Source organism: Lonchura striata, chromosome 1, assembly GCF_046129695.1.
Source record: "Lonchura striata isolate bLonStr1 chromosome 1, bLonStr1.mat, whole genome shotgun sequence".
NCBI lineage: Eukaryota > Metazoa > Chordata > Aves > Passeriformes > Estrildidae > Lonchura > Lonchura striata.
In genome coordinates this window covers 55822428-55837247 of record NC_134603.1, presented here as the reverse complement: position 1 = coordinate 55837247, position 14820 = coordinate 55822428, and the positions used below count along the sequence as shown (strand labels likewise).

Below are 14820 nucleotides of genomic sequence, written 5' to 3'. Positions count from 1 at the left end.
AGAGAGTCTTCACCTTAAATCTTTAAGTATTCAGCTTTCTGGAAGGTCAGAAAATCGTCATATATTATTAAACTATTTCACTTTTATGTTTGCATATGAATTAAAATCAAAACCAAAAGCCCCACCTAAAATGTGAGAGAAAATTTAGCATAATTTGAGTGACTCCAAAGAAAAATGGGCATCTTGAGTAAATAACTATTCTTTTCATTAAATAATTTACTATTTATTGATAGCCAAAGATAAGACTAAAATCATAATCAATTTTTCATGTATTACAAAAGTACATGGATAGGACGCATTAGACAAGGGTGAAAACATAGAAAAGCAAGGTTTGTATTGCTTCTGCTGTGAAGGAAGTACTTGAATTCATTACTGACAGAACTGTAGAAAATTGTTAAAGATTGTGGGAGATTTTAAACTTTTTTAATATATTTAAATCTTCCTTTTTGAACAATGTACTTTTGTGGTATTAAAATTCCTTAAATGTGCTCTTATTTTGAATTTAGTGCTACAGCAAACAGAAGATTAAACTGCTTTGTGTCCAGAGTTAATTTCTAACTTTTTTTTCTTTCTGGTTATGATGTATATGTACATGAACATGAAGGTTAACTGCTGAGTAATAATTCTTTGAAAACTGTTCCTCATAAACCATATCTAAAAGAGCTGTAGAAAAGATGTGCTTGGCATGGTTTGTTATTTTGACTTGACCAGAAGAGATTGATAAAGGTGATCAGTTAGACAATGGTTGTGTGGGATTATATTTTTGAGTTACACTTCTGCCTTCATGTACTTAAATACTTAATGCATTTAGTATACAAGGCTGCTATTTGGCAGCTCTTACTATTTGGAAAGTCATAACTGATTTGCAGTTGCTCTGGGTATGTAAAATGCTGTAAGCTTCAATAGTGTCACTGACACAGATGTGAAGGAATATAATATTAATGAGAAATGTGCCCATACCATTCATGTCCATACCATACCATGCACATACCTTTTCTTTTGCTTTCTTGTTTCTGAAGAATTACTATGAAGAGCTCACATGAAGTGAAGATCAATATATTCCCTATTGAAATAACATAGGGATTACTTAAATTGGAATATTTTAAATGGTAATTCTTTAAATATATAAACTGTCTGTTTTATGTTTCCAGTGACTTGACAATCCCTACTATTGTTGTATTGAATACCTCCAATCAGCAGTATTTTCTACCAGATAGGCACATTGAGAGCACAGAAGACATGGTTCAATTTATTAACAATATCCTGGATGGTACAGCTGAAGTAAGTATTCATAGTAGCTTGGAATATATTGGTTAGTATTTATTTCCATAGATGCTAAAGTAAGGAAAAAAATTGGTTACTCTGATAGTTATGTGTGTGCTTAATATTCCTGTCCTGTCTTACTGTCTTGGATGCTGTCACTGAATATGTGGTTGTAAATTCTGGAGTCATGCTGTTGCATGTTGTACAAAGCAAGCTTTCTTCCGTTAATAGTATAATGGTAGACAGCTTCTTTTGATGTTCCTTTTACTGGTGCAGTTGTAAATGGAGCGCTTTTTATTCATCTCCTAGTTTGCATTTGATGAATTTGTTTAAATTTTTGAATGATAGTGTGTAATTGAACTGCACCCTTCCTTTTGGGTGGAAAATTAATAAATCAAATAGCTGGAGGAATTAGAACTTCAGAGTCAAAAAAACAGTATTATACTTGTTTTGAATGATAGAAATGGACACAAGCTTACTCCTCTGTGCTCTAAAAGAGCTGTCTTTTGTTAAAACAGAAAAGTTAATCGGAATTGGTTTCTTGGATATTTTTTGAGTGTTTATTCCCTCAGTGTACTGTAAGTTGAACAGAAAGCTGTGTTGTGTGGATGAGGAAAGAGGCCATGGAGCAGAACTTTTGTTTGTGCTTCTGGGGAAATAAGGCTTTGCCACGAAGGGGAGCTGATAGCTAATAGTATGGCTGCCTCCTGGGAGAAGCCTGGCTTTGGTTTAAGCCCCGATTTCCTGTATATTGAGTGCTTCCTGTGTTAGCTGAATCTCACTTTGCTTTGCAGCAGCAGTTTTAGGTCATTGCCTGGTAATGGCAAATAATGCAGAAGATATTTGTCATATGGGGTTTATTTAATCTGCCTGGTTGATGTAGAACACGATACAGGTGGATTTATGTGCTGTTCAGGACTTTACTGGCCATGCTTTCCATTGTAGTGTGAGGGGTACTGCTATAACTTGGTGGTTCTTTGTTCTTGAGTTCTCAGTTTTTTAATGGTTTTTAAGTGCATTGAGTTATCAACATCAATTAGACTCTAATTTTATGTATCTTTCTGGTTGAAACAGCAAATGTAATTGCTTTCTGCCTTTTTTTTTTTTTTTTTTTTTTTTTTTTTTTGCTTGGAGAAAGATAATTTGTGATGCTTCATGTTTGTTGCCATAGTGTCACTTAGGTCTTTATATCTTTTGTTTGCAGTATCGCAGCTAGAGTGATTAAAGGTCAGTCTAAATTCACTTCTCGGTACAACACAAAAATACAGAATATGATTTCATTTAAGCTGTCTATGTGTAAGGTGTCTGTAGACATAAAATTGCACTACTTTGGCTGCATTCTCTGCCTGAGAAATTGTGCAGCTATTGAGGAATGAGAGTCTTCTAAGTATGCTGGTAAACAACTAACAGGATGCAGACTTTCTGAACCACACAGAAATTTCTGAGAAGTCTTGGCTTTCCCCCTTCGCTTCCTTGGGAAATGTTGGATTATTCACCTGGATGTTATTGTTACTTTTTAAGACTCTATAGGTAACTTTTTTGCAAGTCTGTCTCATTTTTGTGGACTTATTTTGCTATTTGAGGGGTTTTTGGTCAGATCATGTGCTGATGAGTTGATTTCCAAATATGAGTTTGTTTCTCTGGCTACTCAAGGAAGGTGAAAACTGGTCCTGTTCAGCAAACAAGACTGCCTTCTGGTTCATGTAGTTATTTTGAACTTAGTTATTTGCTGAATTAGGGGGCAGTGTAGGTATAGTCTGTTATTGCTTGACACAGGTTTTATTTATTACACGTTCATATCTTCTGTTTGCTTAGTTCTTAGATGTTTCTAACTGTGCTGTTGTAATCCATAAGTGGATGTTCAACAGCTGCAGGAAAGTTCAGAAGAGCTCTGCAGTTTTACTATTGTTACCTCAGGACAGTTGCTAGATTTTGTTAGTGTTTCTTTATGGTAAGAGAGAGAGGGTCAGCCCATTGTCCAAGTTGGCACTGATTGTTTAAAACAATTGTGAGAGACTTTTTCATGAGACTACTAAATAATCTTTGTCCAAGCTTGGCAAGTTGGAGTGTCTGGGCATCATGAGATATAAGAATAATTACTTTTCATTTCCTTCTAAAGGGACTTAAGATTGCAAGGTCTGAAGAATGAACTTTTGGAATCATAACTGAAAAGTGTCAACAGTTTTGACATGGTTCCATTTGAAATTTCAGGCACAGGGTGGTGATGGACTTCTGCAGCGAATCAAGAGAATAATCTATGATGCCAAGTCTACTATAGTGGTAAGTTTTACTTTTCATTGAAGTAGAGGGTGCCCTTGTCAATCAGGATACAAATATTTTCAGAGGGTTTTAAGATATTTTTAAAGGAGTTGTTGTTTTATATTGTATATATTGTATATATGTTATACGTATATGTATAGGTTTAAGCCAAAGGAACTTCTTGATTAATTTTTTTAATGATGTGTGAGATAAATATTCAACATATCTTAGTTTCTTCATTTTTATTGCTCTTCTGTATGCCTTACATGTATTTTAAGGGCTAGAACAGAGAGAAGTCAACAATTGTTCCTTGATGGTTTTGACATCCTTTCCTGAAACTGGTACCACTTCACTGTTCTGAGGAATGTTACATTTTTTGTTTAATTACTTATAGTATAAGCAGACTAAATACTACTCTTAATGTAGTTTAAAGCAAACATTTTTATTCTCTTTCTCATAAGTTAATTATGCTCAACAAAATTTTGTTGGAATGATGTACACAAATCATTTCTTCCTTTGTCCTACAGAAGCAAATAAACCTGTGCTGTGAATTTAAGTTGAAACTCGCTTGCTTCTAAGTGAATGTCCAAATTTCTGTGAAAGTAAAATGTTTAGCCACCAGTTTCTGAAACCATTAATCCTTCTTCCTGTGCCATTAAGATACTTCTCAACAGCAAACTCTCTAGAATTTTTCTGCAGACTAATTTTTGACAAGACACAAGAGGTGAAACTCTTTTCTTCCACAAAGTGGATTTTAATGCTCTTAGAATAATTGTTTCTAAAGCTTCAAAAAATGCATGGTATATGCAGTTGGCATGTAAACATTAACTGTCCCAATGCAATATTGTAATATTTGAACTTGTGTCATTTTTTATGAACTTATAGTAGAAATTGTTGTAGTTGAGGACTCCTTGCCATTTTTGCCGAAGAAGGCAAACATACAAGCCTTATAAAAAAACCCACAAAGCAACAACAATAATAAAACCCAAACCAAACAAGCAGAAAAATCAAAATAACACATCCATTAGGACAAGAGAACAGTCTTAAGTTGTGCCAGGGAAGGTTTAGGTTGGACATTATTCCTAATGACGTTGTTGACAGAAAGGGTGATTGGGCATTGGAATGGGCTGCCTAGGGATGTGATGGGGTTCACCATTCCTGGAGGTGTTTAGTAAAAGACTGGATGTGGCACATAGTGTTTTGCTCTTATTGGTGGTGTTATGTCATAGGTTGGACTTGATGATCTGAAAGGTCTTTTCCAACCTACTTGATTCTGTGATCCCTGTCAAAAACACTGATTTTCATTTTGGATGTTTTTTGAATAAATACACAGAGTGATAAGAGAGGTAATGCAGTAACTTTCTGTAATCACTGAAAGTGGTTTTTACTTTCTGTTTCAACAGTCTGTGTTCAAGAGTTCACCACTGCTGGGATGCTTTCTCTTTGGGTTACCCCTGGGGGTCATCAGCATCATGTGTTATGGAATCTGCACAGCTGATACAGAGGGAGAGGTATTTGAGCATGAGGGAGCTAAAAAAGAAAGTGGTGATCGAGAACTCACAGATGAAGGCAGTGAGGAAGAACAAGAGGAGGAAAAGAATGGAAAATACACAGAACTTTCAGATGGAGAGCTTAAACAGAAAGACATTATGGAAAAGAAAAAAGACTAACCTGTTTAGCCAGAGAATTCTCTAGAACTTCCAAATAGATTTATTTATTGGCAGTTGTCATTTATTGGTTATCTCCATGAAAGAGGATAATTTTATCTGCATAATGGTAGTTTTGACTTGCATGTATTCACATTTTCTCAGAAATTGACGGAAAAAAAATTGATGTTCTCTTAATTGTCCTTAGTAGATTAACAAAGAGCAGTTTAAACTGAAGAAATTTTCAGGTACAATTCTATACCATTTTTGTAAGAGTTTTGAATTGTTCATTTCCAGAACAGAGATAATGTTACTTGACCTTACTATATGTGATGAACTCCTACTAATATAGCCCAGCTATACACTGATTCATATAAAATTAAAGCTGAAAACAAGGAAAGAGCTGTAAAGTGTTTTAGGCCCAATAGCTAAAGACAACTTAAAAGTTTCCTAAGAAGTCACATGTTCTACCTGTTGCACATTATTAGGGGAAAAGAAAACCAAAACATCAAACTTTTCTATTTTCTCAAATTAAATGTAAATTTTGGGAATGGTGCCATGAAATAATTATTATCAGTCAAGAATGTTTACTAGTACAGGATATGGGAATTATATACTAAGTGTTTATTAAAAATATTGGAAAATTATGTTAAAAACCTTTTAGAACATGATTGCCTGTTAATTACTTTTTGTGAGTGCTTGCACACCTAGAGTGCAAAAGATCTGCAAGATTTCTGAATCTGCAGCACAGCTTGATAAAGGAAGACGTCAATATGAACACCTTCTGACCATTTGTAGAACTCTCTGCCAAGCTTTTTGAATGGTGTATATTTATTTTACGATGTTTACTTGAGATTATTATATATCTTTGAGATAGGTAGTTTTGTTTGAGACTGTTGCCTACTCTGAAGGAGGGAGTTAATGGAGTTTAATATTAACATTGATAGAGATTGATCAGTACAAAGCATTTTTGTTACCTGTTTCATCATAAAAGCCACATTTAATACAAACCTGTGACTGCAAAAAGGACTTAATTTGTGTCCAGGGCTAAAATTCTCCAATGATAAGCTATGAAGCAGCCCGTGGCATCAATGTAATGGAAAGTACCACAAAAACAAAACTTGTATTTTTTTGCTTCAAACTATTCATGCTGGGTTTTTTCATTTTATTTGTCTTTTTTTTTTTTTTAAGGGTATATAACTGTATAATACAAAATATTATGTCCTCCTTATAAGGCAGCTTGATCACATGAGAAATTGCTATGCTGTAGCACTAAATTAAGGAATTTTAAATAGTAACCATGAGTAAGCTTAAATAGACAAGTTCTGTGTTTGAGTAAATTTGATGATGCTGTGGAATCATAAGCAGGGAAATGTATTGCATTCTTTTCCCTGTGGGAAAGTAACTTGTTTCTTCTCTTTAAGTAGCTTGGATCTCTGACCTGAAAGATTTTGGTTATCAAACAGTATAAACAGCATGTAAAGAGATTAGGAAATTTTTTTGGAAAAATTCCATATCTGATTATGAATACAAACCTTTTCCTTTTTGAAGGAAAGATTATGAGGTCATAGAACACTAAGTAGCAGGTATCTGATACAGTTTTTTCCCCCTTGTTTTCTCTGTTTTCTTTCTATGAATTGCCTTTTAAAAATTTCTGTCATTATAGCCAGTTGTATATAGTGACTTGAGTTTTCTTGCTTTTTGTTGAGATTTTATTTTTTTGGTAGAACCTTTGAGAGGTGTAGATTCAGCATATACATGAGGAATAGGTGCTTAAAAATGTGTTTAGAAAGGGATAATGGTATTTTGCTCCTGAGCTGTTTATTGAAAAAAATTTAAAAATCACTTAATGAAAAACTTGTAAATTTCTTTGGACTTCTTCACAACTCAGTGCTGATAGTCAAAATATAGGACTGTTAAGACAGTAGTATGGTTTTTTTGTCTCTTTTCTTAAGATTTCAGTACAGATCAGTTGCATATTTAATGTTGGCTCAGGCTGGAAACCTGCAGCTTTTGACTTAATAAAAAATCCTGAAATGGTCACTGGGGCCATGCTGTTCCTTCTCTGGAGTGTAAAGAAAAAAAAAACCAACTAAGTTCTGCTGCACTGCTAAGAACTGTTTCAACATGGAGCCTTCTTTTTTTGTGGTTATTTTTGTTCGTATTTATAATCCTAGTAGCTGGTTGACTTTCTGGGAAGTATTCTGAGATATGGACCTGAATAATGATAAATACTGTGGAAGAAACGGATCATACTGGGATCTGTTCAAACTGTAGCACTTAATAGCTAGAGTTAGGAGGAAAGCCTGTATGTCAGTCACTTCTGAACTCTAATATATATCAGATTTTTCAACAGAACTGTTGAAAATTAGACTTGAAATGTACTGCTGTTTTCATCAAATCCTTCCCCCAGATAAATTGAACAAGTCATGAGGAGAAAAAAGGGGGACAGGTCATATACTGTATGTCAGAAGTAATGTGAAATTAAAGTGTTTGATGTGGTCACTCAAGTAATCTAGAATGCTGTCTGAGGAGGGGCATTTTCTTTTTTTTCTTCAGTCTTTAAAAGGTTTCTTAAAGCAACTTCACTGTAATAACTTTGGATTCATAAAATAATGCTGCTTTTTTAAGTCAAGTGTAAACCTTTTGTTTTTCTGTAATAAAAAGGATTTTAAAGAGCCTGTTTCCTTTGGATTAATTTATAGTGTCAAGTTTAGATGTTACATGTTGTGTAGGAGGCTGTTTCCTGGGATATTTGTTATAAGTGTACTTTAGGCCGCCAGTCATGGCAGTACAGAAATGCAGCTGGTATTCTGCAGGATTTTGAAAATAGTCTCTAGAGGTAGGAGTTTATATTTTCTAGTCTGTGATTTAGTGAACACTCTAGCAGTATAACACAAATTATTTTCAAAAAAAAGTTTAAAATGCCAGACCTGCAGGAGTTTCTGTAGCAAAGGGAGCCTGAGTCAGCCTGTCCTAGCTTACATTTCCTTCTGGAAGCACTTGAGTAGTCTTGGCACTTGGACGTGCACAGTCTCATGCTGCTCCATTGGTTACCTGGGCTGTTTTAACAGCTCTTGTCCACACTGTGGTGCTCACTGCTTAAAGGATGGGAGGATGGCACTCCAGACATCTGATGTGATGAAGATGGCACAAAAGTGCTTAATTCTCATGAAGTACTTAAATAAAAAGTTCAGCTTATTCAGTTTTGGTCCAGAACTAATTTACCCTGTTTCTCTTTTGTCAGCACGTTTGGAGAAGCAATTGTGTTCGGAGGAGTGGGAGGGTGGAGAATTGTTCTGTTGACAACCAAAAGCTCAAGTCAGTGAAAAGGGTGCAAAACCAGAATGTAGTTCCCTTAAGCTGTTGAAATCTCCTAAGACTACAGATATTTCAGGCTGTATTATCCCGTGTCAGACTGCTACTGTCTCTCAAATCTTCTTGGGGAGCAAAGCCACTTTCTGCAATTTTGTTCTCATCACTGAGCGTATCTCTAACAGATCGAATCACACCAAGCTGTGACACCTGATACTGCTGGAACCAACAAAGACAATTTTGACACTATTGTGCTGAATGCTTTGCTGGGCTCCTGGAAGGTATTCCTAAGCTGCCTAGGCAGTGTGCATGTTCCTGAAACAATTCTCCGATTTCTGAAATTTTAACCATTTTAAAGGATTACTGCAACTATCCTGTATACAGCTTACTGACATAAAGCACCATTTAGCAGCTGATGTGAGATGTCCTAGTTGCTAGCAAACTTCCTTCTGCTTATATACTGAGGAATAGAAAAATGCAGGGATATCAAGGATATGGAGACTACAAATATTTTACATAAAGCATTTTTGAATGGAGAATTGTGGCTTTCAGCAATAAAACCTTTGAAAAGAGGCAAGGAAAACTAAGGTGATTACTAGTAAGAGGAATAAAATTTCTTTGTAGCTCAGTTGCATGGTTGGCGTAGTCTTCATCTGAGTTGATGACTGTGATGGCCAAAATAGTGGGTGATTTTAGGCTGTCTTGAGTTAAGAGATGGAAGCTTTGCTAAGCTCTGTGGCTGATACGTGAAGGGGATGAAAATGTGTAGACAGAAGTAATAGGAATGGGAGAAAGGAAGGGAGGAGGACCATATGTTTTTATACCAGTGTTTTGTGCTATGAGCTATGTTTAACATAAACTCCCACTGTTATGCATGTAAATCCTTCCAAAAGAAATCTTCTATTCTTTACTTACTGTATAGAGAGCCTTTGGCTGTTAAATTTGCCTGCCATACAGCAAGTAACATTTCTACCAAGTCAAGGCTATTTGTGGAATTTGTGTTTATTTTTTGCTGTTTCTCCACAGAAATGTACACCCCAGGTTACTCAAGATACTTTAATGGTCATCATTTGTTCAAAGCAAGACCCGAACCCCAACTCTCTTTTGTCTTAGGTTGCTACATCTCTACTTTAAAGGAATGACAATTTGTAGCATACTTAAATTTGTGCTAAGGTGGCAACTTCTAGTCTTAATGCTTTCAGGAACTCAAGACCTAATCAATAATGTAGGATGTGTATTTTCATCTTAAAAAACTGGCTTGGATTTTTCTAAATGAAAAAAAAAACGTATATTGCAATAGTGGCTGCAATTTTATTCACTTTACTTGAATAGTAAATGTTGACTCTTAATCTAAAATATGCTGTCCTGTATACACTTTGTCACAACACTAAGAGAAAACAAAAAGACTTTATGACTTCAGTACCTAAGTTTTTAATCCCCTACAAAAGTAATTATTTCTTTCTTTTGCCATTGAGTCATTTTCACTTTGAACTGACTGTAACTTTTCTGTTAATCTTCCCTTTTTTTTCTTAGCATGCTTTTATGAAAGCATTTGTTTATTGTGACAGCATCCTTTACTTAAAAAATTTAAATGCAGACTGGATGGCCACTGGGTAATTTTGTTCATTTCCTCTTTGCTTTTATAAAATATGTCTTTTTTGATCTTAACTTTGCATGTTGGGCCAGTTGAGCTGTTTCTTTTTAGTGCTTCTTGCAAGATGAGACAACTCATTAAACATATCCTGTTGTACTCAGATTGATATTATAAACTACTCAATAACATTTTCTGAAAGCAGACTGAAGTTGAAATAAAATAAAATCCCCATACAAATACTGCTATCAAAATATCAGACTGTTTTTGTGCGACATTTTTAGAGATTATTTTGTCAACAAACTTAAATCTTCAAGTCTCAGAATAGCTTTCTTGTCCCTGAACAGAAAATTTGGTAGAAATGGTGGCCGTATGGTAGACTGCATCTCAAAAGGGTGTAGATGGTCTGTATAGAAATATAAAATTTCTAGGAATGACATTCCAATGTGAAAATAAGATATCTTCTATGCATAAAGTGGAAGAAAGTTAAGGCTTCCTTCTTTTCAGTCCCTATGAAAATTAAATTTAAGGGTATTTCCTGCAGAAGATGGGAGAAATACTTGTTGGCCCAGACAAGCCCTTGCAAATGCATTAGTTGCTTCTAAGATGGAGGAAGAGATAAATTGCTGTCAGCAGATTTTACATGTAAAAGCTGTGTCTGGCTCCTGGTGAACAAAATAATTGCAAATTATGCTGTGCCTACATGCAAAATTGTGCTTTATGCAAATAAATTGAGCTAAACCTTGAGATGGCATTGTTATGGTACATTTCTTCCCTTTTGCTTTCCCATATTTAAAAAATACTTTTTTTAAAAAATGAATGCACAAGGATTATATATTTTTAAGTTTTCATGGCTCATTTATGAAATCCCCAAATTCTTCAATTCCATCCAAAAAATGCTGTGGGTTACAAGACATGACTCAATATATTGTGGTGTTAAGATTTGTATGATACTACTGTGAGGTAAGATCAAAAGTGTTTTGGGAGTGGGTTGAAAAAGAGGTAATATTTTTTAAAAGGCAAATAAAGTATTATTCTCAGTTCTTTTGACAGAAATAGCAGAATATGAGAAATTCTTTTTGATCTTTAAGGAGCTGGAACCTTCTTGTATCACATTGTCATGATTAAAAATAGATTTCTTGCAGAGGAAGGGTAAGTAACACGATTTCTAGAACAGGATTTAAATGAAGATGTGAATCTGGAACATAGTGTATTTCTGTTTTTACACATTGCATGTGTGTTGTTACAGTTTAAGTGGTCTATCTTAGGAAAGCTGTCAGTGCATTAATGTGAATCTGTGTTGGGTTTTAGTTTCCAGAGAGCACCTGGAATTCAAGCATAATTCAGAAGCACAGGGTTCTTTCTATGGGCTGTAGCTGCCTCAGCTTCAGATGTCAGAAATCTAAATGCTAAGATACACTAAAAATAACACTTTGAGTTGCTCACTTAGCTTTGCAAAGTCTCAAGCCATATGAGGAAAATTAATCCAACTCAGGCATTGTGTGTTAGCTAATGGAGAGTGATTATCTGTGACTAAAACAAACTCAAGAAGAGAAGTTGCAAGCCTTCTTTTGGTTTCACAAATGGTGGTTATGAGGTGGGAGGCATTTTTCATCCTGACATCCTTAACTGTTATATCTAAAAGGTGTGATCTTGGCTAGAAATGTGCAGCAAGGCTCATAATGGAATGAAGTTTGCAATGAGAGCTAAAGGTACAGTGATCTTGAAGTAAGACTATTCCTCATGTTTAGCTGCAATGGAGGCTAGGAAAGAGTTGTAAAGTAAATGCATAATAAAATAACGAAGCTTGTAATATCCATGTTCAAATGATATGCTACTCTACCATGCCAGTCATCTTTAGTGTTAATAAGCCTGCAGTTGTGTCAGGATATGATGCACCTTGTTTGGTAAGAAAAAGGGAAGTTTCCACAGCACTGGCAGTTCTTTTCACTTCTTCCCTTTGGAAGAAAGAATACCTGCATGCTGACCCTTGGTGTGAATTAGTGCTGCTGATCTCCAAGCCAGCTGCTTTTCTCACACCGTTTCCCAGGAGCAGGAGCTTGACTACACAAAGCAGCATCTCCGGTGAGCTCCAGCTTTGGTAGCCAGTGCCACACACGTGTGGGTTGCCCCATGGTGGTTTTCAGAAATTGAACAGGAGCCAGAAAAGTGATGGTGGCAGAGACTTTAGGAACCCCAGCTTTGACACCCAGGATATGTGCTGCTGTGGACAGCTTTAATGATCATCTGAAGGCACAGGGGAAAGAGCGCTCTAAACACTTCAAAAAAGTCATTGCATTGCTGTGATGTTGTATCATAAGGTGAGGAAGAATACATGAGGTGCAGAAGTGAGCAGACACAAAAGCCTGTGGGACATTTCCTCTGCTCAGGCCCAGGCATGCTTGTTTGAAGCTGGGACAAGGCCACTCTGTTTTGGGGACAGCAAGTTCATGATCATAGAGGTTGGTCTGTGCCTGTTGGTCCTTGGGCAGTGACTTTGCCCTGTCATCTTTCAATTAGAGTGTAGACATGCCATGGAGCATTAAGTTCAGTTTCTGGCCATCTTCCTTTGACATGAAGTGCAGTTTTAAGTGAGTTACTTAGGCCATAGTTTCATTATACTGCAACTTTAATGACAGTGCTGGCTTAAGGAGTTTCTATCCTCATACCTTTGTAGACTGCCCTTCAAATTATGGCCAGGCAAGCTATTGGAAAAACAGTGCTGTGAGTAGAGCAATGAACTGATCCAGGTGAATACAAATCCTTGGACAGAACACTGTGGCAGCATATGAGAGAGCAAGAGTTTGGAGGAAGCAGCAGAGTGGGAAACATTTTAATGGTATTTAATGACAAGCTGGCTGTACTGACTTAGATATTTATTTTGCCCTCTACTTGCTCCTTCCAGAAACCAAAGGTGATTTGGCCACGTCCTTACAATGAAGGAACCATGGGTTGCTATCCCAAGATCCCTTTTTCACTGGTGAAGTCATATTGTTTGTAATGTCTCTTAACGTCTCCTTTCTAGGAGAGAGTTAAAATGGAAGATTAAAAATCTGAAACCTTATCATGTTAGGCAAAATGCATCTTTAAGGGTAACTGGGTAAGAGTGGGATGCACTGAGTATAACTGGGGAATCGCTGTCACAGGGATAAGATGACTCACTAGTTACACACTTGTAGACAAATTCTGTGCATTTCAAACCTTTAAAGGCCTGAAGTCTGAGACCAGACTCGGCAATCCATTTCATCTGTGCATGCCTACCTATGCAAATAACCAAGAGAAGCATGAGCTACATTATAAGAAGGAACAGGATTTTCAGATTTACATTTTAAGAGAAAAATTTGTTTCATGAATAGAGAAAACACCTAAAAGAATTCTAGACCAATCCATCTGGCATGTAGCAATTGCAAAATTTTTTTGTAATAATTTTCTGAGAATCTAAGAGCTTTATGAGCTGCACAGATTTAAGGACTGTTGCAAGAGAAGGTCAAATGAAAATCTCAAGTGTCTGAAATGCTTTAGTTTGAAAACACTTTCCAAGTTAGATGAGAACAATGTGGTTGTAACCTTGAAGAAGCAGAGGAGACAGTACCAAAAGTTATTTATTTTATACTCCTGGTAACTTGACAGAAAAGGAAAAAGCATCTTTAAATAACAGTGACCAGAGATATGTGCTTACCCCTCCTTGTGACTGAAAAGACCACTTTCTTCAACCAGGTGATGCCTGTTATATCTAGCAATTTATTCTTATTTCTTTCACTTCATTTTCCCATTGCTCTAATTTTCTTTGTCTCCTTTTGTATTTTGCATTCTAATTCTTTTACCATCTTGTTTCCCCTGCCTTTTCCCAAGCTTTTTTTTTTTTCTTAGTTTTTAATCCCTCATTATTTCTCTCCCTATATAATAGCAGTGATAATATATATAGAAAAAAAAAAAAAAACACTGTAACAATAAATAGTTAGAAATCTTCATTCAGGCTACTGTGTGGCATCTCACATTGTTTCATAAGGATTTTGATTCCTTAGTGGTCCAACATGCTCAATATTCTAGAATTGCTCATTAATTTTGACTGGCTCAGTTGAACATAATGGGCTATTTTATTATTAAAATAAGATTAAAACTTGTTCCAGGTAACTTGCATATTTCAGATTGAACAGGTTTTCATGCAGTACAGGAAACATGTTGTCTTTGAACTTTTTGCTTAGGAATTACCACATTTCACTCCTATATTTAGAGAAATAGACTTTTATATTTGCTCCTTTTGAATTTTTGCTGCACTTAATGCAGGATTTAAGGCTCTCCTTCAAACATACAGATAAGCATTTGCTGATTAGTTTTATCTTGAACTTGGATGATAAACGTGGTCATGCAAGCTACTTTCTCCCTAGACATTTATTAATTTCCATGATTATTGTACAAACAAACTTACCTGCTACTGTTGTTCATATAGTTTAACGTTAGTATCAGCAATTGATGTCCTGTTAATTAGAATATGTATGCAGAGCATATATTTTTCAGATTTAAAAAGAAATGTAGGCTTTTGGTTTTTTCTTCAGAGTCCTTTTCTTTCCTCCTTGTTTCCTGTTTTTATAGTTTTGAGTGAAATCTAAAGAAAGAAGATGATGTGATATAGAAGGGAATCATTTTAATGTACTGGCACAGTGTCTGTAGAAAACACAATGGTTACTGTTGAGGAGTTGATGTTCTCTTGGAAGAACTATATTAACTGAGCAGAACTAATGTTCT

The 14820-nt window shown here is 35.6% G+C and overlaps 1 protein-coding gene across 2 annotated transcripts in view; it reads left to right on the top strand.

Moving 5' to 3' along the window:
* TMX3 (thioredoxin related transmembrane protein 3) overlaps positions 1-7846 on the top strand; it is a 29123-nt gene extending 21277 nt beyond the window's left edge. Inside the window, exons 14-16 of one of the 2 annotated variants that reach the window (XM_021530884.2) lie at positions 1152-1281; positions 3475-3543; positions 4926-7846. In XM_021530884.2, the coding sequence (XP_021386559.1) occupies positions 1152-1281; positions 3475-3543; positions 4926-5192 (466 nt within the window). In that variant the 3' untranslated portion in view covers positions 5193-7846. Of the gene's footprint in view, positions 1-1151; positions 1282-3474; positions 3544-4925 lie in introns of those variants that run through there. The other variant, XM_077784535.1, reaches the window with a different exon arrangement.
* The last annotated feature ends 6974 nt before the right edge of the window (positions 7847-14820 follow it).